General features: G+C 49.2%; 1 protein-coding gene across 2 annotated transcripts in view; it reads right to left on the reverse strand.

Moving 5' to 3' along the window:
• The window catches only part of SCN5A (sodium voltage-gated channel alpha subunit 5), a 185,371-nt gene that overhangs the window by 17,955 nt on the left and 144,056 nt on the right, over positions 1–23,360 (reverse strand). The window contains exons 18-20 of one of the 2 annotated variants that reach the window (XM_036737927.1): positions 15,623–15,746; positions 14,564–14,718; positions 10,871–11,044 (exon numbers count right to left, since the gene is read on the reverse strand). In XM_036737927.1, coding sequence (XP_036593822.1) covers positions 10,871–11,044; positions 14,564–14,718; positions 15,623–15,746 — 453 coding nt within the window. Of the gene's footprint in view, positions 1–10,870; positions 11,045–14,563; positions 14,719–15,622; positions 15,750–23,360 lie in introns of both variants that reach the window. The other variant, XM_036737926.1, reaches the window with a different exon arrangement.

A 23,360-nucleotide genomic window follows, 5' to 3' on the forward strand; every position in this document is an offset into this window, starting at 1 on the left:
GTCCCTGTCATCATGGAGCTTATAGTCCACAGTGGCAAGAAGACAACCACCGCGTTAGGAATCCTCTCTACAACATCTGAGATAAGTGGCCATTCGGTCTTTGCTTGAAGCCCTCTAGTGATGGGGAACTCACTACCTCCCAAGGCTGTCCATTCTATTGGCTAGATCTCATTGTTAGGATGTTTTCTGTGGAGTCAAAGTCTGGCTCTGTAACTTCCACCCACTGGTCCTCATTCTGCCCTCTGGGGTCAAGCAGAAAACCTAGAAGTTCTCTCCCACATGCCTGCCTTTCAGGTACTTGAAGACAGCTGTTTGGCGATGAGGCAGGTAGAAAAGTGCCCTGGACTCCAAGCGTCCCCTGAGAAGCTCTCAGAGCATCCCATCTACCGGATGCTTCTGTAGGGGCAGCTGGACCCCAGACGCTGCTCTTGGCAGGATGTGCTGAAGGCAGGGAAGAGCGAGGGGCAGGCTCTCACACCTGCCAGTACAGAATTTTCTCCTGCTTTTCCCTGTTCACAGAATCATGTCGACTCTCCCTGGGCACAGCTCCTTCATCTTGGCTTGTGTCTATGGAGGATATCCCTTCCCACTAATTGCTGGGACCTGTTATTGGCCAAGCCTGGCCTGCCCGGCCAACCTCAAGGGACATTCTCCTTAGAGTGGCCGGGGCTTCATCAGAGCCTGATGCTTCTCCTAGTGCAGATGGGGGGAGATTCTGAGAAGGAGGGGAGGGGACTGTCTGAAGGAAAGCCTTGACTCTGGCCAGAGGGGTGCCAGGAGTGGGATGGCAGAGATGGGGAGAGCTTACCGGGCTTCTCTGTTTGCAAGAAGCCATATTTTGCCATCATCAACTGATCAATCAACATTTGTTAAGCACCTGCTGTGTGCCACGCACTGTGCCAAATACTGGTGGGGGTGGGGAGGGAAGGGGAAAGGTCCTGTTTGTTGTTTGGTCCCTTTCTCTGCCCTTCCAGCTCATGGATTCAGCTCAATGGATTTGATCCACTTAAGCATTTTGTAGGCGTTCACTCGTCTCAGCCGTGGCAGTCCCTTCTTTACTTTGGGAAGACTCCTGATGGCTGGCGATAGATCACCAATGGAAAACATCCTGCCTTGTCCCCACGGCCCTCCATGCTGGCTGTCCCGTCTGACTGACTTGGGAGAATCTTGGCAAGGACTCTCTGTCCCAGGACTGAGGCAGCTCACTCGCTCTCCCCCCAGAACCATAACTAGCAGTTCATAGGATCATAGATGGAGCTAGAAGGAACCTTGGAGACCAATCCCCTCATTTTACAGATGAGTAATAGGCTGAGTTATGGGACTTGTCTAGAGTCATTCTGATAGCAAGTGTCAGAAGCAGAATTCAAACCCAGGTCCCTTTGGATCCAGGGCCAGCCCCCATCCATCATGTCACACTGCCTCTGGCAGACACTGGCTGAGCCATCCCAGGCATTCTCTAAGCAGATACCAACCTGCACTTATAAAGAGTTCACTGCCATGATGAAACCATGGGTCAAGCCTGAAAAAGGGCTAAAATCTTGCTAGTTGTGCCAAGTTTGGTTGTTTCCACTGAGGGAAGGTGCACAGGTGCTGTCAGCACCTCTAAATTCCAAGCCCTTCCACCTTGCCTTAGTCATAACCGGGCCTCCCTCCTACATCCTCCAAGCCTTGATCAGATTCAGCAAGAAAGCCAGCACTGCCCATTGTGCAGCCCTACCCTCAAACCAGCCCTGCCAGGGACCACGCACTAGCACATGGACATGTATGAACATTCGGGCATGACCCCCTCCGAAGCTGCAGTCACCAGCCTGCCTGTGCCCTCCCTCCCTTGTATGCATGCGCAAGCCATGAGGGGCTGCAGGGATGCCAGCCCTTTGCTGGGCATCAGATCTTGGCGATGCTTCCCTGTGTCACATGCCACAGCTGAGCGTGTCAAGCTCCCGCCTTGGGCATGAGCCGAGCTGACAGTCGGCTGCTTCCTCTGCCTCTGTTCCTTCCCAGCTCTGGTCCTCTGAGCCAGTGTGGGCTTTGGGGCTCTCCTTTGCTGTCTCTACCCACTGAAAGAGGCAGACACCCAGGTCCACACCTGGGCTTCCCAACCCACGCAGGCATTCATCTGGGTCTTGGAGCAGGAGGTCTCTGTTAGACAGGCATCTCAGGTCACCTCCTCCCTCCAACCTCACCAGCATACCCTGCCCCCGCCCTCATGGTCCTCTCTATGATGCATTTCTTGTCATCTTCCTTTCAGCTTAATGAAGCAGGTGTCTCCTCTCTGGCTTGCCTTCCCCCCACGTCCCTATGGTTTAGAGGATCAGCTCCTCCCCTGCTCTGCCCTCTGGACTCTTCATGGGTCCCAGGGGTGGGCCAGGCCAGGGACCAGGGATGATAACTATGGCGGCCCATGGCTTCCATAGACAGTGGATCTGTGCCTCTGGCTCCTGTCTCTGCCCTCTGGTGCCTCCTCCCCATAGCAGCCCTTCAAATACGTGAAGACACTGATCACAAGATGAGGACTAGAGGAGAAATCTAGGGGACCCGAGCAATCCTGGAGGCCAAGGCTCCCCATTTTAAAGATGAGGAAACTAAGGCCCAGAGACGCTATCCTGTCCCTAGGAACCTGCACAGCCTCATCAAAAACAGGTCTTGCCAAGCAAGTCACATTTACTTTTTTTGAATGAATGAAGCATTTATTAAGCATTTACTGTATGCAAAGCACTGTGCTAAGCCCTGGCTTTGCAAATAGAAAAAGGCTTTTGACCACATTATTAGCCTGGGGAGCCAGAGAAATGTTTTAGACCTGAACTTTACGGAGGCATTAGCAGAGTCTTACCAACATCCTCAAGGGCCCCTCAGTGTGGCTCACCAGGCTGAGATGTTAACATGATGCTGGCTGGTGGTTCACACTAACATGATGCTGGGTGGTTGCTCACACTAACATGATGCTGATTGGCTGCTCACACTAACTGATGCTGGCTGTTCACACTAACATGCTGCTGGCTGTTCACACTAACTGATGCTGACCGTTCACACTAACACGATACTGTCAGGCTGTTCACACTAACAGATGATGGCTGTTCACACTAACATGCTGCCAGCTGTTCACACTAACTGATGCTGACTGTTCACACTCACACAGTACTGTCAGGCTGTTCACACTAACATGATGATTATATGATTAATACTATGGCTTCTTGGAGTCCCTTGGAGTCCCATAGCCAGCAGATTGCTATGATAATTATAACTAACTCCAGCCCCTTTAGTGAGTGTGATCCCAATTTAGTACTGAATAGAACTTCAGTGAACTCTGTTCTGTACTGGGCTGACTAAGGAGTCTTCACACCAAAGGAGGCATGGACAGCAATTGCTGCCCAGCTCCTTTCCAAGCCCTGCCCTTCATTCCTAGTCTTGGTCTCTGTATCAGACTAGGGGCAAGTGCTATTCCTGACCTGGTTTTCATGCCTTGTCCCTGTACCAGCTGGGGGCATATGTTCCAGCCCCAGCAAGGGTTTCTGCCTAAACCCTTGTCCTAAACCCCAGCTACTCATCTATTCATTAATGAACCAAGCACTTAATAAGCACCTACTACATGCCAGGTACTCTCCTAGGCAATGGCAATACAAAGACAAAACCAAAAAATCTTAAACAATTAATCAATCAAGCGTTTACAAGTCCCTACTATGTGTTGAACACTGCGCTAGGCACTGGAGATAAAAAGACGAAACCAAAGACATTCCTCTTCTCCAATGATCAGCATTTTCAAGTGCCTACTGTGTGCCTACTATGGTGCTGAGGACACAATGACAAAAACAAACACTCCAAACTTCAGGTGCTCACATTCTTTCAGGGGAAGTGATACAGAGAGAAGCATCTGCAGTGTATATGAGGATCCAGCTGGGATGAGGCCTGGGCCGGCTCATTGACCCTACCTCAGTCCCAGATCCCCCTAGGAGGGAGTGCTGGGTGTGTAAGGGGACCTGATGGGGGCTAGTGACCGGGTGGGGAGCATGCTGTCTCTGTAGGTGCTTTAGAGGGGGCCTCAGTGACAGATGGGACTCCCTCCCCCTGTGGCCTGGGCAAGGAGGCAGAGGCAGAACAATATGGTAGCTGGAGAGGAAACAAGAAAGACTCAAGACCCAGAAGGGATGCAGCCTGTTGGGTTCCCACCCCCTCTGCCATTGCCTCTGCATTCCTTTCTTTCATGACACAGATGAGGAGCTGAAATCTGCCATGTGCTTTTAAGATAATTTCCCTGGAACACAAATTGAGTTGTTTGGGAACAAAACTGATTACAGCAGATTGGGCAATTACTGAGGAGGAAAGTGGGTTTTACCTTGGCAGTCAGCGGGGACAAAGCATGAGGGGCAGGCTCTGCCAACCGCTCCCCACCAACACTCACCTCCTTGACAAGCATCATAGTCGGCAGGCAGAGACAATGAGGCCTGGGACCCTCATGCTGTCCCAACATGGCTCCTTCTCAGCCTCCTCCTGAGCACTGACCTTCCTCTCTGAGTGGACTGAACCAGTGGCATTGGCAGGGAGGGGCTCCAAAGACCCCCACGCCACGCTATGCGGCATTCATTGATATGTTGAGCCTGCCTCTCTATATCTGCCTACCTCCAGGTACCCCTATTTCCATGGAGGACCACCATCCTTCTCCTTGGCCTTGAGGTCAGCCCTTCTGATTCCCCTGCCATCTTAAAATGGGATAAATCTTGATTTCCTACATTAAAAACTGTACCGGTAGAATTCTGAGTGAACATGGAGTCCTGGGCCATGGAGAGGCAGTGTGGTGTTATGGATAGAACCCTGCACCTGGGGTCAGCAGACTCCGCTTTGGACTCTGGGGCTGTTACTAGCTGTATGATCTGAGATAAACCATCTCATCTCTGTGCATCGGAGAGTAAAACATTCATAAAACAAGAGAACTGGACTTGAATAGACTACCTCTAGGGTCCCTTCCAGGACAACACCTAACTCTCTAACTCACTCTCTCTCTGCACTCCGCCCGCACCGCCCCCCCCCCCCAGCTTCTCCAAATGAAGGGCTTAGATTAAATGGCTTCTAAGGTCCCTTCTTGCTCTCTAACTAGGACTTGAAGAGTGGCCAAAATTCTGGAACATATTAAAGAGGTGGTTGGTGAATATTTAGAAAGGGAAGCAGTGATTATCAAGGACCAGCCTCATTTCATCAAGAAGAAGTCACACCAGACCAAATGTTAAATCTGGAAAATGCCCCATACACGGTTTACCTAGTTATTGGCAAAATGCTTGACTAAGTCTCTCCAGTTTTTCTGGTGGCCAGGAAGTAGATTCCATGATAGCACTTTTAGGTGGAATTGGAACTGGAGAAAGAGCCAAAATCAGAGGAGTCATAAATGGTTTGATACTAACTTGGAAGGAAGTTTCTAGCTGAGCCCCAGGGATCTGTGTTTGGCCCTGGCATGTTTCCCATATTTATCAATGACTCAGGTAAAGGCATATGTGACATTCTTATCACATTTGCAGACGACACAAAGTTGGGAGGGATTTAGGATTCAGAAACATATCTTGGCAGTCTAGCAAAGTGGGCTGTATCTAAGGTAAATTTAATAGGGCTAAAGGTAAAGTCTTACACTTGGATTAGAAAAAAAATCTAATACAAGATGGTAGAGGTGTGGATTAAAATAACCCGTCTTGAAAAACAGCTGGGGTTTTTAGTATATCACAAGTTCATACTGAGTCAATAGTGTGATACAGCACCCAAGGTCACATCAAGAAAGGCTTCTAAGCCTCTGCAATCGTCCTGTTGTATTCTGCCCTGGATAGACCGTATTGGGAGCCTGGGGTTCAGTTCTGGGACCCACGTTTAAGGAAGACAAAGATAAGGATGAGGCTGTCCAGACGAGGGCAGCCAGGATGGTGAAAGGTCTGGAGAACAGGTCCCGTAAGCACAGTTGATTGCAACCTTCTGAAGAGCATATGGAAGAGTAAGAACTAAGCCTTTCTCTGCTTAGCTCTAGAAGTGAGAGCCAAAAGCAAAGGATGGAAGCTCCAAAGGGGCAAATCCAGGCTTTTAGAAGCCTGAGTTTTAGAAGGAAAAACACATCTCCCAGTGTAAGGGATTGCAGTGGCAGATCATGGGCTCCTCCTCACTGGGGGTCTTCAAGCAAGGGCAAGGAGCCTGATGGGAAAAGCCATCCTAAAGCATTCAGATGTCACATCTGGGCTGCTCTGGCCAGATAAGCACTGTTCCAAGCCCATTCTCTTTCCTTCAGTGTCAGGGGTCTGAATTCATCCAACAAAGAAACATAGGCCAATTTGGAAAGGGGTCCAGGGCTGACTTCCTGGTTCAGGAAGCACCCTCTGGGCTTACTTTTCCCCTTCAATATTCACAGTTTCTGTAATGGGGTTGGAGAAGGACTATCCTTACATAGTGCTAAGTCACGTCCTCAGAACTATGGATTCAGAGCTGGAAGGGATCTCAGAGAGCATCTAGTCCAACCCTGTCAATTTACAGAGGAGGAAACTGAAGCTTATCAAGGATAAGAAACTTGCCCAGGATCACACAGCCAGCCCACAGGACAGGCAGGATTTGAACCCTGGTCATCAGGTCAGCACTTTTTCTGCTATATGGATGATGTGACACTAATGCCCTGTGATCTTTGGTCCTCTTGCCATGCTTGGTGCACGCTGCCCCTGCCTTTGGACCTTCCAAGCCTGGGCTAGGGTAATGACTTCTAGCTGAGTCACTTGGATTCTCTGCCTTTGGGAGCTCCCAGCTTTGATGTTGGCTCAATGCTCTGTTTATCCACTTGGATATCACTTTGGAGTTTTTGTTCTCAGACTCAATTCCCAACTTCCTGCCCATCCCTTGATCCATCTAAGGTTTTGTGAGCTCCTGGCTCGGCCCCAGGTCTGGCTTTCTGTTTATCTGTTTGGATCTTCATTTGGACCGTGCCCTTTGCTTCCAGTGAACCTGCTCACTGCCACTGATGTCCCACCCAACCCCCTGCCTCTGTCATCCTCTCCATAGGAAGAGGGGACTAAATACAGCTTGTCATCACCATCAAGGGCAATATTGAATGCATGCAGCTTTAATGTAGAACTGCAGACACTATGCTAGGTGGTGGAGGAGACATTTTTGGGCAGGGGCTTTTACTAGAATCTCTGTCATGTATGCCAAGGAGATGTTGTTGCTGAGTCATTTTAGTCACTTATGACTCTTTGTGACCCTATTTGGGGTTCTCTTGGGAAAGATACTAGAGTGGTTTGCCAATTCCTTCTGCAGCTCATTTTACAGATGAGGAAACTGAGGCAATTAGGGTTAAGTGATTTGCCCAGGATCACCCAGCTAGTAGGTGTCTGAGGCTGGATTTGAACTCACTAAAATGAGTCTTCCTGACTCCAGACCTGGCACTCTATTCACTGCACCACCTAGCTGCTCACCAAGTAGGTGACCCAAAGCTTTTCCTCTCTTTATATCTCATACACTCCTGTGAGAAGCCATTGTGTCAGCTCTCTTTATACCTTGATTCCATGCTCCTTCTTGCTTTTATCCCTTGCATAAATCCTAGATCTGTGTGAGGTCTAGCTCCAAGTCTGTGACATTTTGTGTGCTCCCTGTTGGAGCAGTGACTAGAATGTGGAGGGTGCTGTGTATGCAGTTTTCTTTGTATAACAATTCATACACAAAGAATCGTTGGCTACAACAATGATGGCGATGTGACAGTGATGGTAGTAAAGTAATGATGGTCATTGGAGCAGTCAAGGTGGTGATTATGGTGCCATTGGAAGTGATACTAGAAATGGCTTTGATAATGGTGAGAGGGAGTCTGTGATGGCAGTGATCACAAGGAGGAGGAGGAGGGGGAGGATGTTGATATTAGCTTTGATGGTGAGGGAGTGAGGAATATGGTTCTGGTGGTGCTAGTAGCAATGGTGACTGTAGTGATGGCTGTGATGAAGATGAGATGAGTCAGCATCACGGTGGTGGTGATGATGGCAACAGGGATCATGGAGATGGCATTGATGGTAGTCATGAAGATAGCTACAATGGAGACAATGGCCATGGTGGAGGTGGCAAGAGTGATGATGGAGATGATGGTCACAGGCTTAGTGTCAATGATGGTGGGGATTACGATGATGATGGTGACAAGAGTAACAGTGAAGAGGTGATCATTCATGGTAGAAGTGGTGATGATAATGGTGATGGTGACAGGGTTCAGGGTGCTGTTGGTAATGGTGACAATGATAGTGGGAACACTTGTGTTGGTGGTGATGAAGATGATGGTGGCCATGGTGAGTGTGATGATGGTAGGGATTACGATGATCATGGTGACAAGAGTAACAGTGAAGAGGTGATCATTCATGGTAGAAGTGGTGATGATAATGGTGATGGTGACAGGGTTCAGGGTGCTGATGGTAATGGCGACAATGACAGTGGGAACACCTGTGTCAGTGGTGATGAAGACGATGGTGGCCATGGTGAGTGTGGTGATGGTGGCCGATGGTAGTCATAGCAATGAAGAGAATTATTATGTTGGTGACAATGGCACTAAGAAAGATGGCGGTGATGGTAATGATGAAAATCAGTGGCCCGGTATCAGGATAAGTACAGCTCATAATAATGATGATACCCAGTGTTTATGTGGTACTTTAACAAAGCACTTTACAAACATTCTCTCACTTTATCTTCACAACAACTCTGGGAGGCAGGTGCTATTATTATCCTCGTTTTACAGAAGAGGAAATGGAAGCACACAATGACTTGTCCAGGGTCACACAGCTTGGCAGTATTCACATTCAGGTCTTCCTGGTTCTAAGTCTTGTAATCCATGCACTTGCTGCCTGAGGCAGATGGAAAGCTCCTCTGCTTTTCTTTCCCAAGGGAGGGAATACACCAACATGCTTCCAGACTGTCTGCTGTCCTCATTATTCCCTATCCCCACCTTCCCCAAGTCCTGAGATATTCAATTCTTGGCATCCTCAAACACTGAAAAAAGCCTGGTTTCACTGGTGCCCTTGGGACCCGAGCAAAAGCCATATGAATCCTGTGAAAGGATGACCTCTGGCTCTGGACTTGGGGGAATCCCCTGACTCTCTGCATGACCCTGGGCAAAAACGCTCCCCTGCCTAAGCCGTCATTTCCTCATCTGTGAAATAGGGTTAATCACGCCTGTCCAGGCTCCTGCAAAGGGCTCTTTGGTATCCGATGAGACTTTGTATGGGAAACATCTGGCAACATAAGAATTCCATCCAGATGTGTGGGGCGTGTGGAGCTCAGCAAGCAGGTATTATCCCTTAATGATTCATTGGTCATGGGGACGAGGAGGCTGCGTCAGATGGAGAGCCGGATGTCAAAGCTAAGCAGCTGTTCCATCTACTTTGCTCCTATACCCCTTCCTTCCCTCCCTTTCCTCATGAGAAGGCCCCTGGGCAGTTCTGGGTGGAGGTGGCTCAGCAGACAGGACTCAGTCAGTTCTCAGCCCATTCCCAGCCTGGAAGCCCTGACCAATGGTAGCAGGGGTGATGAGGGTCCAGAGACCCCCTGCTCTCTCCCCTTTGTTGTCTCCCTTTCTAACCTGACCCTCTGATACTGGCGGTCAGCTTCCCTCCACCCTTCCAGCCCAGTGGGCCACAGCTCCTCAGCAGGCACCCCCATTTCAGGCACAGGATCATTTTCACGGTTCCCCCCACCCCCACTCCCAATGGCTCATACCAGTCCCACTTCCTGAAAAACCCTCCCCTTCTCCAGTCCTTCCCATCTATCTGCCCAGGACAAATCTACCTTCCTCAGACAGCATCTTCCCTAGCTTACTCCAGCCCACGATGACCTCCTCCACTGACTGCCTTCCTGCCGCACTTACAGTCTGTACTGACCCTCGTGCGCTCAGTGGCCACCAAAGGCATCGGCTTTACTCTCTGATTGTTCTGTACATGTACAGCTTGTCTCTGAAAGTGCTAGACTGGGAGTGCTTTCCTGAAGGCAGCGACTGTGGTTTCTCCTTTTCCTTTCTCTCCCTAAGTGCATGGAGCCTAGCACATGTCTGGGTATGGGAGATAGAAAGCAATGTTGCTTCATTTATTGATCACTCTGCCCGCAGTGTCCAAAGACATCTCTCATCTCCGTGGATCTCCCCTCCATCCGCTCCCTCCATCCTCTCCCATCCCATCTCCTCCATCCCATCCCTTCCCATCCCCCCATCCCCTCCTCTCTCCTCCAATCCCCAAAACAACAGGTGCTCTTCCAGGGAGAACAGTGATTTCTGGCTTAAGTTGCGAGATGAGTCAAGTAGGGTCACAGAATCCCAGACCTCAGAGGCCCATCTAGTCCAGTCTCCTCATTTTCAGATGAGAAAACAGACTTTCTGAATTAGGATTTGAACTCAGGTCCTCTGAGGCCAAATTCAAGGCCCTGTATACTGTATCACAGTTCGGTACACTAGAGACGGAACACCACCTTGGGGATATTGGGGATACAGCAGGAGGTGTACATTTTGGGCACGGGTTGGACCAGATGGGCTCTGCGTTCTCTTCCAACTCTCTGCAATTCTGAGATTGTTTTACAGCACTCTGCTTTAGCCAGACCAGACACAGACACTATTTCTACTCTGGGGTCCCCTATCTCAGGAGGGACATTGATAAGCTGGAGCTTGGCAACAATTAGTTGTGAGGGATTGGAGATCTTTAGCTTGGGGTGGGAGGACACAGCTGCTGTCATCTATAGATCTGTCCACCATCTCTGCTGAAGGCTTCCGAAGCACTCTCCTCTGTTCCTCTTTGCCACAGGCCTCTCTGGGGACCACTTACCTTTTCATTCTTGCACTGATAATGGACAACCTCCCTTCCCTCCCTTTCCCTTGCCCTTCTCCCAGGGCCCAGCCAATACTCACATCCACGATGAGGAAGTCCAGCCAGCACCAAGCATTGGTGAAATACTTCTTAAAGCCATAGGCCACCCACTTGAGCAGCATCTCAAGGACAAAGATGTAGGTGAACATCTTGTCGGCGTACTCCAGGAGGACCTTGATGGTCTTGCGCTCCTCCAGGTAGATGTCTTCAAAGGCCTGCAACCAGAATGTACCAAAAGATGAGGAAGTGGCTTTGATTGGGGAGGAAGGCCTTTCTGATTGTGAGACAGTGAGCACCCCATCAATGGGTGCAGCAAAATAGAGGCAGGATGGCCAGCTCTCAGGGATGGTGTGGAAGGCATTTGATTCTTCGCTTGGTGGGGGGTTGACTCCTAATGATCCTTCTGACTCAGTTCTAAGATTTGGGGTTGATTTTGCTTCTGTGTCTCTACCTAGGCTCTCTCCCAATCCTGGAACATGCTTCATCCTCACTCTGCCGAGAATCAGGCCTTGGCTTTCTTCAAGACTCAGCCTAGGTTCTCCTTCCTAAATGATGATCCCTCCAATGGCTAGGGGCTGACTCCACCTTGAAGTCACTTTTTATTTCTTCATTTGCCCATATATTGTAGCAATAGAATGGATGCCACTTGAGGGCAGGCACTATTTAATTTCTGGCCTGGCATGGTACCTGGCACAGAGCAGGGGCTTGATTCTAGGATTTTACCATGCCATTGATGAATGGAATTGCCTCAGGTGTCCCATCTCCTGCCAAGCAGAGTCCCAGATCTAATATGGAAACTCTGGGACACGTTCCCTCAGCCAAGGGCAGTATCTGTTCACTGTGGCTCTTTGGGTCCTTGTTTTTAGAACTTCTGGGTTAAGGCTTGGTCACAAGGGAGAGAGAGGCTTATGGGTCTCTTGAGGTATCCTGGAAGCAACAAGTGTGGCCCATGGGATATGTATGTGGTGGGGAGGCCACTGCCCCCCAGGGCTGAGTGTAGGCCTCCAGAGTGGGGTGAGTCTGCTGCCAGAAGCAGAAATAGTCAATCTTGGGGCAGCTAGGTGGAGCAGCGAGTAGAGCACCGGCCCTGGAGTCAGGAGGACCTGAATTCAAATCCGGCCTCAGACACTTGACACGTACTAGCTGTGTGACCTTGGGCAAGTCACTTAGCCCCAATTGCCCTGCCAAAAAACAACAAAAAAACCAAACCAAAACAAAATAACAACAACAACAAAAAAAAGAAATAGTCAGTCCTGGGGCAGCTGACTGGGGCTGAGCGTCACATCTCCCCCTAACCTTGGCCCAGTGATCTCAGCAAGGCGAACCTCAGAAGGGATCAAGGTTGTAAGGGACCTTGGAGGCCTTCTAGGCCAACCTTCTTTTTTTATTTTTTTTAATTTAAATTTATTTATTTAACGTATTTAGTTTTCAGCATTGATTTTCACAAGAGTTTGAATTACAAATTTTCTCCCCATTTCTACCCTACCACTCCAAGATGGCATATATTCTGGTTGCCCTGTTCCCCAGTCAGCCCTCCCCTCTATCACCCCACTCCCCTCCCATGGCAGGGGATGATGGAGGGGAGGGCAGATGGGGGTGGAGGCAATCAAAAACAAACACTTTTGAAAGGGGACAGGGTCAAGGGAGAAAATTCAATAAAGGGGGATGGGTTGGGAAGGAGCAAAATATAGTTAGTCTTTCACAACATGAATATTGTGGAAGGGTTATACATATGATACACATGTGGCCTATGTTGAATTGCTTGACTTCTTAGGGAGGGTGGGTGGGAAGGGAAGAGGGGAGAGAATTTGGAACTCAAAGTTTTAAAAACAGATGTTCAAAAACAAAAAAAAAAAGGTTTTTGCATGCAACTAGAAAATAAGATACACAGGCAATGGGGCATAGAAATTTATCTTGCCCAACCTTCTTTTTACAGATGGGGAAACTGAGCCCCGGGCAGATGAAGGGCCCTCCTAAGACCCGAGTTTCCCTCAGTTGATATCAGCATCTCCCTCTCTGCTTGTCACCCGTCCACACAGGGTCATCTGCTGCCCTGGCCTGCCAGCCTGCCTCCTTTGGCGGCACACGGTGCTTACTTCCTTGAGTGCCTGGCTCTTGGTACGTGACTGACTTTGTGTCTGCCGTCTGTCTCCTGTTTGCAGCCAAAACCCGTTCCCTGCTCTGATGGAGTAGGCTGAATCGGCAATATGTTAAGTAGTTTTGTTTTTTTTAAACAGCGATAAACAAAAGTACTTTAAGCCAAGCTTAGCGCTACGTGGGCCGGATGGCTGAAGGAAGGGATGACCTGACAATCAGCCACTTGGTGCCATCAGGATGGACAGGAGACTCATCATTGTACTGCCCCAAGGTTGGCAGCCCCCCAGCCTTTGGAGAGGTCAGGATTTTCTAGCCTGCCTGTCTACATAGGTCAAACAGAAATGTGCTAGGCCTACACAGAGTAGAACCAGCTCTGAGATGGGTGGATGTTTGATCCATCTAATTCCCTCTGGCTCAGGGCAGCCCCATCCCCTCCAGAGCCCTGGAAGGCAGAGCTGTGGAAAACCAGCTCTTCTTGCTGAGCCTGTAGGAAATTATTATCCAAACCTTGCCTGTCCTTTGAGACTCGGTTTAAGCCTCTCCTCGCACATGAAGCCCTCCCAGATTGCTCCAGCCCACACTGGCCTCCAAACCTTTTGGCAAATGAGAGTGCACTCTCTAGTGCTAGAGAGACATAGGGTCAGAGATTTGGATTGGGAAGGGGCTCGGCAAGGCATCATTGTACAGATGAGGGAAACAGGCCCAGAGGGAGAGCTGGGATTTGATCCCAAATGCAGTGTTCTTTCCATTAGGTTCCATTGCCTCTGACTGTTTCATGCATGTGAATCCCACCTCCTCAATCAGAGTGAAAGCTCCCTGAGGTCTGACCTCCCCAGCATCTGGCACAGGGCATCTGGGCTCCTACAAAGCCTTGCAGAAGAAGCGAAGGTCAGCATTATTGGTTCTGATTATTCTTGTTCAAGGTGGGTGTGACTAGAATGAGGTACTGTCTCTGGACAGATGACCCCATTTGAGACCCTGAACTGGGACTCAGGAGGCCTGGGTTCGAATCCCAGCACCCCACTCCTGGGTCACCTCAGAGAAATTGCTTCCTCTGACCGGGCCATGGTTTGCTCATCTGTCAAGGGAGGGGGTTGGACTCTGGCTTCTGAGCTCCTTCCAGTCTAGATCTTGGGTCCTATGAACACTTGAGGAGGTTTCAGGGCAACAAACCTTTAATCATTGAGGCCTCTCTCCCAACCCAAATCCCCTACCGAAGGACAAAAGACAACTCCCAGTGAGGTCTCAGTGTCAAGGCCCCTGGGGAGTCCAGAAGGGGAGGCCTTGGACCCCGCTCTTCCCCTGAGCTAACAACAGTTTTTACAAACAGCCTTGGGTCCTAAACGTTCCTTGGGAGCTGGCTGGGGACTGGTGTCCCTGTTCTGGGCTGTCCTAGGAGACACCCTGGGAAGCAACCCCTCTGCCATCCCATACCCTCTGCTTTCCCCTGCCATCCTGTGCCCTCTGCTATCCCCTTCCATCCCATGCCCTCTGCTATGCCCCTGCCATCCCATGCCCTCTGCTCTCCCCTGCCATCCCATGCCCTCTGCTATCGTCTGCCATCCCATGCCCTCTGCTCTGCCCCTGCCATCCTGTGCCCTCTGCTCTTCCCTCCGTGCTCCCTCCCCCAAGGTTACCAGGGCACCGCTGCTCAGCAAAATCATGAAGATGATGAAGCTCTCGAACCAGCTGTGCTCTACGATGCGGTAGCAGGTTTTCCGGAGCCTCCACCAGACCTTGCCAGGAAACTGTGTTGTGTCCACTGTGCAGCAGGGACAGCGCCGGACACAGCCTGCAGGGGGCAGAGAGAGGAGGCAAGATGGCGCCGGGGCTGGGATCATGGAGCCTGCCATCGGACCTTCCACTCTGATACCCAGTGGATTTCACTGAATGAATGAAAGAATTAATGATGGAGAAATGAGCGATGGGCTCTGGTGACATGCAAGGCATGGGGTAGGTCAAGCCCTGCCAGGAGCTTTTGTCCATGCTCATTTCTCTATCCCAGAGCAAACCCAGGCCCTGCCAAGGAGGTGAAGGAGCCCCTGCCCGACACAGGCTGTGTCTTGGCAGGCAGGATTCTGACTGAGTCTTCACGCTCTAGCTCTAGTGTTCTCTCCAATGCATTTTGCGTGCACTGCACATGCATGCACACATGCACGCATATGTACTTACAGCTATATAAAACTAGAGTTTGTTTGTATGTTGTAATCAAATGAGATTATCTGGATGCACCACCTTTCAGCCCTTTAAACTTATATAATAGCAGTCCCTCTTCTCTCCTCTTCTCTGAGAGAGACCATTGACTTCTTTTTCTTCTCATTTGAGAAGGACAAAGTCCCTGGGAGCAGCCCACGGTGCTCCCCAAATCTAATACCTCCCACCAAAGAAGGTCTGTCTCTCAACCAGTCACATGCCACAATTGCAGCAATGTAACACAAAACCACACGCGACAAATGTCCCTACACACCAGAAATGGAGCGATGCCCCAGAGCTCAGCTTAGTGCTTGGTACACAGTAGGTACTTAACAAATGCTAACTGATTGACTGACTGACAGTCATTCCCTTTGCCTGGACACCCATACACTCTCAATGGAGTAGGGCAGCAACCCTGTGTGGTCTATCCCCAGGACAGGATGCAGACACAAAGGAAGGTTCACCCTGGGGCATCGCCACCTTGGAGAGCCAGGGCTCCTTACCCTCGGTGAAGCAATCCTCAGGGTCCTTAACATCCTCCCCAAGGTCCGCGATCTTCTCCAGGAGGTCGGCGGTGTTGGTCATGTCCGCCGTGCTGCCCTCAGAGTAGGTGTCATCATCATGTCTCTGCTGGTGGGGAGAGGACGGGAGAGTGCGGTCAGAGCCGGCGAACACACCAGCTGCATCGGGGCCTTTGGGGGCTGAGCCCTCAGAGCCCTGCTCTGGCAGGATCTCCAGGGTCTAGATCTATGGGTTGGAAGGGACCGTAGTGGGTGCTGACTGTACCCCTCCCCCCATCTCCTGTCTCTCCCCTCCCCCCATTACAGGCCCAGGCGAGTATCAGTCTTGCCCAACGCTCTCATGAGTATTCATCAAGGATTCGAACTCAGCTCTTTATGAGTCTAAGGCCACATTCTATCTCTCATCCCCTCTGAACTGGGTCATGGGGGAAGATCAAGAGTTGGTACTGACGGAGACCCCAAGGCTCACAAAGCACTCAGGGGAGTCTCACAACAACCCTGAGGATAAAGTAATACAGTCATTGTCCTCACTTTACAGGTGAGGGAACCGAGGATTAACAAGATTAAGTGCCTTGCCTATGGCCACACAGCTACTTCATTGTGGGAAGAGGGTCTCCACACAATCCAAGCCCCAAAGCCCCAGCTTCCCTGTGCCTAAGCTTGTTCCTCAGCAACGGAGGTCAGGAGACTGTGAATCTAAACACCCCAGGTGGCTAAGGGAGCCCCAAACGCTTTACTGGAGAACCCTCAAGCACACCCAGGTCCCTTTTTGTTCCTTGCTTCAAGGCCTTCCAATTTACCCTCCCCCTCCAAAGGTCAGAAAGGAGCAAGAGGGCTGGATGGAGGGATGGAAGGAGAGGGAAGATGGAAAACAGAGACGGATCAAAGGGATCTGGGTGGGATTACTTCCTGCTCTGGCCCCCATCCTGCGAGCCACCGCCCCGGGCTTTCACGGGAGCCTGTCATGGTGGGCACATAGGACCGACTCCTGCCACCCTGGGGTCATTGGGCTTCTCTTTCACCTCACCATGTGAGGGGTGAGCTGAGGCTGGAGGGTTGGCAGAACTATTTCTGAAGCCTAGCAGAAGTGCTGGAGTATAGAACTTGATGGAATCTTGGGCCTCATTTGGTCCCAATCTGGTATTTTATGAATAGAGAAACTGAGGCTCAGAAAAGTCTCCAATGTGGTGCTGAAAGAGTCTTCTAATTAATCAACACACATTGTAAAAGCACCCACCATATGCCATGTACTGTTTTAGGTGCCAGGGATACAAAAAAATAGCAACAAAACAGTCCTTGCCCTTAAGGAACTTACACTCTCCCGGGGAGACAGACATGTACCAAACCAATACAAAGTAGATATACAGCACTCATTTCCATGCACTCCAACCTCCTCATTGTGCAAGAAATGTAATTGTAAAGGCAAGGGTTCTTTTATTTTTGTCCCACCCCGTGCCTAAGACAGTGTCTAGAACACAGAAGGAGATTAATAAATGCTGTTGGGATTGGAAATGAGGCCTAGAACGGGGAACAGAGAACCAGTAACAGAGATAAGACAGGATGTTTGGAACTGAAATCATTATTCAATGGGTGTTTGGTGCATTAAGATGGCGGTACTCATGTGGGAGACACCAGGGATTGACCTACCTGGTGGTTGGGAGCAGACCCTTTCCGTCAGCTGCAGAGTTTGCTTGCATCTTTCTAATGACCTTACCTGCACAGTCCCTCTCTTTCTCTCAGCCCTCGGGTGAAGAACTCGTTCGCTCACTGAGTGCCACCAGACAGTAAGAAAAGGCCTGAGGACCACCTCACTCTCCCCAGGCCGCACAGCCCCCAGAAATGGGCTTGGGGACTTGGTTTGTTTCATTCCCTTCAAGGTGCAGGGAGCAGAGTCATAGATATTTTTGAAGCATGGTTCTGATCCTGTTATTCCTCTGCTCAAGAAGCTCCCCTGGCTCCCTTTTGCCCCTAGGTTGACCACAAACTTCTGTGCTCTGGCATTTAAAGTCCTTGGCCAACAGGCTTCCAACCTCACTGTCCATGTTCATTATGTGCTGTTCTCTTCCTTGCACTCCCTGGTCTGGCCACGCCACTCTAGTCTCTGTTCCCTATACACAATGTTCTGTCTCCCTGGCCTTTGCACGCTTAGAATACACACCACCTCGAATCCCCAGGTTCCTTCAAGGCTGAGCTCCAGGGCTGCCTCTTGCAAGAGGCCAGGACTCTTCGCCCCTGAAATTACCTTGTTTTTGCTTTATGTTTTTATATATTATATATAATTTATATATTATTATATTTTATATTACTATATATTTACTTTACTTCATATTTATTTCTTCTTTACTTACCGCCAGCATGGTATGGTAGAAAGGGTGATAGAGCTGGAGTCAGGGACCTGGGTTTGAATCCCAGCTCTTTCATTTATTACTCACGCAGCCTTCAGCAAGTCACTTACCCTCTGTTTCCTCAACCTCAGAATGAAGTGGTTGTATTGGATGGCCTTGAAGGCCCCTTCTGCTTCTGCGCCCACTGCATGATAAGGGTCGTGCTTTCAGGTTTGCAAAGGGTTTTACGAATATTATCGCATTTGATCCATCAGGATCACCCTGGGGGGTAGGTTATTGCCATTTTACAGATGAGGGAACTGAGACAGACCGTGGTTAAGTGATTTAGTGTGAATGTCTGAGGCTGGATTTGAACTCAGGTCTTCTTATCTATTGTGCCACCGAGATTCCGCAGCACCTAGCTCTATGGAAGTCAAGGCGCCCCATTTCTTTTTGTCTTTGTGTCTTCAGTGCCTAGCACTATACCTGGTCCATCACAGATATTTAAATGAATTAGTGACTTAATTTTAGACACTGTGTCCTGCTAAAGGAGAGTACATTTTTTGGGGGGGGGGGGAAAGAGGGAGAGAATCCTGGAAATGTTGAAGAACAATTTTCCAAGACAATTTCTTCTCTCCCCATTCCTTCCACAGCTAGCTCTTTCAAAGGCTCCATATAACATGATGGAGGTAGCCTTCTGTCCACATGGATGACCAAAGGAGCATTCTCAGGGTGGGGCTTTTGCCCAGAGATCATCACAATGTTGAGTATAGGTCAGGAATTTCAAAATATAATTTGCTGAAAATGAGGAAGATAGAAACTGAACAAGGGTTGGGGGGGATGAGGAAGAAGAAAAAGGGGGAATCAGAAAGACGCCATTGATTTTCCCAAAGGCAGTTTCTCATCATAGTAGAAAGACTATTGTGAAATGCACAGCCCACTCAGCAATAAGAACCTCTTAATGAGTGGATAAATTCTTCTTTAAAGCAAGTACACTCAAGGTCAGCAAAGAAAAAAGAAGGATCTTTGTTGAAAGGTCAGGACTTCACTTCTGACCCATTTCTGATCTCCTCTGGCTTTCTGGGCATGATCACCCAATCTTTGAAACTTCCACTGTACTCCCCAGAGAGCCAGTCAAGCAACTCCCCTGGGACTGCCAATGCAGAAGAGGCTGGGGCTTTGGGGGCAAGTTTCCTCAAACCCCCTTGGCCACAGAGGCACTGAGTCTCTGAGATCTTTACAGGACCTGATGCCAGCAACGATGTCAAGAAGCTTAAGTCATTTTCAGTTCATCTCAAGGACTGTGCTTTAATAAGGCCCTCATGGGACCATGGGAGCCTCGTTGCAGAGCTGGAGGGGACCTGAGAGTCCATTTGGCTGTACTTCTTCATTTGTAAATGCGGAAACTGAGGCCCGAAAACTAAAGGTCGAATGATTCACCTAAGGTCACACATAGCATATAAATCTGGAGCTAGAAGGGTCCTGAAGGGCAGATCCCTGGGCTTCTCTGCTGGATACTTCTCTCTAAACTCACATCACACCATGAATGACTCCTCTGTGAAGCCAGTCATTCGTTAAGTTCTGAATCGATCTAATTGTACTGTCTCCGAGCCCCATTTCGCCACCTTTTTCAGAAGAATAATGAGCGAATAGGGCAAAAGATTGGCTAAAATCTAGGTAACATGTACCTACAGCAGTTCCCCATTCAGTCTGGGTAACTCATACAAAAAAGGAAGGAGTCAGTTTATTTCAGCAGGACCTGTTTTGAATGGAACCATAATGGCTCTTAGGGATCACTGCTTCCCTTTCTAAATAATCACAAACCGTCCCTTTAAAGTATACTCTAGATTCTTGTCCCAAGTTATAATCTTGAAGTTTCCATCCTCCTTCCTTTTTTTTTTTTTGAAATTTGGAACCTCATTTGTTTGTACAGTAGACCCTTGTCATGGTCAAGCTCTGATTCATCCGAATCTAATTCCCCAAGCTTTGAATCCCCGGAATCTCTGGGGTCTGATTACCCCAGGTCCAAATTTTTGACATCTGACTGGGATCCAATTTCCCACAGCCTAAATCTCTGGCATCCCCAGGGTCTGATTCCCTGAGGTCATTTACCCTATGTATAATTTCCTGGAATTCCTGGGACCTGATATCACAGGCTCCAATTCTTTAGGATCCAATTTCCTGGGGCCTAAATCCCTAGAATCATCAGGGTACACTTACCAATGAATTTCTGGAATCTCCGGGGTCCAAATTCTTGGGGGGTGAATCTCCAGGCTCTTTTCATTGGACAGCTCATCTTAACCATGATCTTTGTCCATCTGGGATACAGGGATCTCTCTTTCACCTTATTTTGTTCGACTTTTCTGGCAGGCCCAAGACCCTTGACCTTCAGGAGGACCCCCTTGTCTGGGAGCAAATCCCTCATTGTTGCTTTGCTTGTTGTCAAGGGCAAGATGTCTCCCTCAGTCTCCCTTACACAACCTGTCCAGTCAATCAATAGGCATTTAGTGCCTACTATGTGCCAGGCTTTGTGCCAAGCAGTGGGGATGCAGAGACAAGTGGAAGTGGGGGAGACAACATGCAAACATCTGTGTGTGTACAGGTTACACAAAGGGCAAGCTGGAGATGATCTCAGAGGGAAGGCGCCAGCATTGAGGGGGACTGGGAAAGGCTTCATGCAGAAGGAAGAATTTTAACCAAGACCCGAAAGGGAGCCAGGAGGCAGAAAAGAGGAAGGAGAGAGTCCCAGGTATGGGGCACTGCCAGAGGAGATGCCTGGAGGTGGGAGAAAGCATGGCTTGTGGGAAGGACCCCAATGAGGCCAGTGTCACTACACATCAGAGTATGTGAAGTCTAAGAAGATTGGAAAGATGGAAGACGCCTGCAGGGTTTTAAAAAGCCTAACAGGATTTTATATTTATATTTGATTCTGGAGGTGACAGGGAGGACTGGAATTTATTGAATGGGGGGGAAGAGACATGAAGGAACATGTGTATGTATGTGTGTGTGTGTGTGTGTGTGTGTGTGAGAGAGAGAGAGAGAGAGAGAGAGAGAGACAGAGAGAGAGAGACAGAGACAGAGAGAGACAGAGAGAGAGAGAAGAGAGACAGGAGACGAGAGAGAAAGAGAAGAGAGAGAGAAAAGTAGAGAGAGAAGGGGGAGAGAGACAGACAGAGGGATTGTCAGACCTGCATTTAGGAAGATCATTTTGACAGCTGAGTTGTTGTTTGTCCTTTGTTCTCAAAAAGGACCATGACTTCAGGAAGGCGACTTGCCTCATGACTTGCAAGTGAATTGGATTTAAGTGAAGGAGGGCTGTGCAAAGTCACCATCCTCACTCTCTGCTCACAATGGCTGAGTAGAGAATGGACTGAGTGAGGAGAAACTTGAAGCAGAGAGCCCCACCAGTGTTATTACAATGTTCAGGTGTGAAGAGCTGAGAGTCCAGGGGGTGGCAGTGTCAGAGAAGACAATGAGGTGGATATGAGAGATGTCATGGAGGGAGTATCTACAATGGATATGGGGGTCAGGTGAGAGAGTCAGGAGTTGGGGATGACACCGAGATTGTGAGCTTGGGTGACTAGGAAGATCTGGTGGCCTTGACAGTAACAGGGAAGTTTCGAAGAAGGAGGATTTTGGGGGGAAAGGTAATGAGTTCAGTCTTGGACATATTGAATTGAAGACATCTCCTGGACATCTAGATGGAGAAGTCCAATAGGCAGTTGGAGACAGGAGGCTGGAAGTCAGCAGAGAGGGCATCACTAAGTGCTGGGCTCCTTTCTCCATGGCTGCATCTGGTTTTCTCATTGAACATCACCTGGAATGCTTTAAGCAGGTTCAGCTTCTCCCTGTCTCCCCTGGTCCTCTTTTCTTTGGAAAGACTGGATATTGGTGGCTGAGCTGGGGAGAATGTCCTTGATGGAAGAAGAACCCTTGGGCAGTCAGACTCAGTTACCAACACAACCCTACATGTTTAGTCCACAGCAGGAGTTGTGTGTGTAGAGTAGGGAGAATTCCTAAGGACCAGAGGGTGGTGATGTGGGAGTTGAATGGGGTTGAAGAAGCCTGTCCCTTGGCTAGGCTTCTCTTTTGTTTGGTTCAGTTCATTATAGTTCATTAAAATTATTTTTTTTCCTATGTCAAAGAGAGGCTAAATGATTCATCCACAACCCAGGGGAAGCTAGAGCTGGAGCCAGGCTCGGAATCACACTTTCTATCTCATCATCCTATCCTCCTCCCCTCACATTACGTTCTTGTATCCCCCTGCAGAGTACCCAGGGAAGTGGGTCCCCAGTACATTCTCAATGACTGAAATGGTGCCAATGACAATGGGCAAGCCAATTCTCCTTTTCAGTCCAGCCTAGACTAAGGGAAGAAGAAAGGAAGGGGAAGGAAGGAGAGAAGATGGAGGAGGGAGGCCAACAGCTGTCCAGACTCAGGTCCCAAGTGTTAAAAATAACAGGTTGAGAAGATAAGATAATGTCATCTCTAACACCTCCTGTCTTTTGGGAGTCTTATTTTTAACCCTTGGCCTTAAACCTGGATGTGAGGGTAAGGGAAGTGGGAAAGGCTGATACAATCTGACAGGGTGGACAATTCAACCCGGTGATGTCCTCACTTAAAATTCCAAATGGTTTAAGTATTCATGACCTCAAGATCTGCTGGTTAACTTCCCAACTGACAAGTCCAATTGTGTGTGTGTGTGTGTGTGTGTGTGTGTGTGTGTGTGTGTGTTTGTGTGTGTGTGTGTATGTGTGTGTGTGTGTGTGTGTGTGTTATCAGGGAGGAGGGAGATGAAAGGGGGTGGGAGATGGGCAGCACCAGACAAAGGCTGTGTCCTCCTCAGAAGGGATCTGGCTATTTGATTTCCCCTGCCAATCAACCAACAAGTATTTAGTATCTACTGTATTCCAGACCTTGTGTCACCGTCCGAGGACACTAATACCAAAGCAAAGCAGTTCCTGCCCTCAAGGTGCTTATATTCGACTGTTCACATCAGGGAGATTTCTAGCTATATTATACAATTCAGCCGGCTGGCACCATTAGGTCAGGCTCTCATGACCTCACAAAGAGCAAGGAAGTATGATTTGGTGGGGGTGGGGGGAGCTAGGAGGAAGCTGTAGTCATGAAATGAGTGCTGACAGGTTCTCCTGCCTGCCACATGCCTGACCGCTCTGATGGAGACCTTGGTCTCTGCCACAGAAGCTCCATCTTCTTACACTCCAGTATAGAAAGGGCCTCACCAGGTACCCAAGAAGGCTTGGTATAGGTGGTGTAGCAGGGAAGGAATCACGGGTTCAGTCGATCAACATTGATTAAGCGCCTATTATGCGCCAGGCACTGTGCTAAGTAAGCACTGGGGATAAAAAGCAACTAAAGAACAGTACCCACCCTTG

The sequence above is a fragment of the Trichosurus vulpecula genome, chromosome 9, assembly GCF_011100635.1.
Source record: "Trichosurus vulpecula isolate mTriVul1 chromosome 9, mTriVul1.pri, whole genome shotgun sequence".
NCBI classification, from domain to species: Eukaryota; Metazoa; Chordata; class Mammalia; order Diprotodontia; family Phalangeridae; genus Trichosurus; species Trichosurus vulpecula.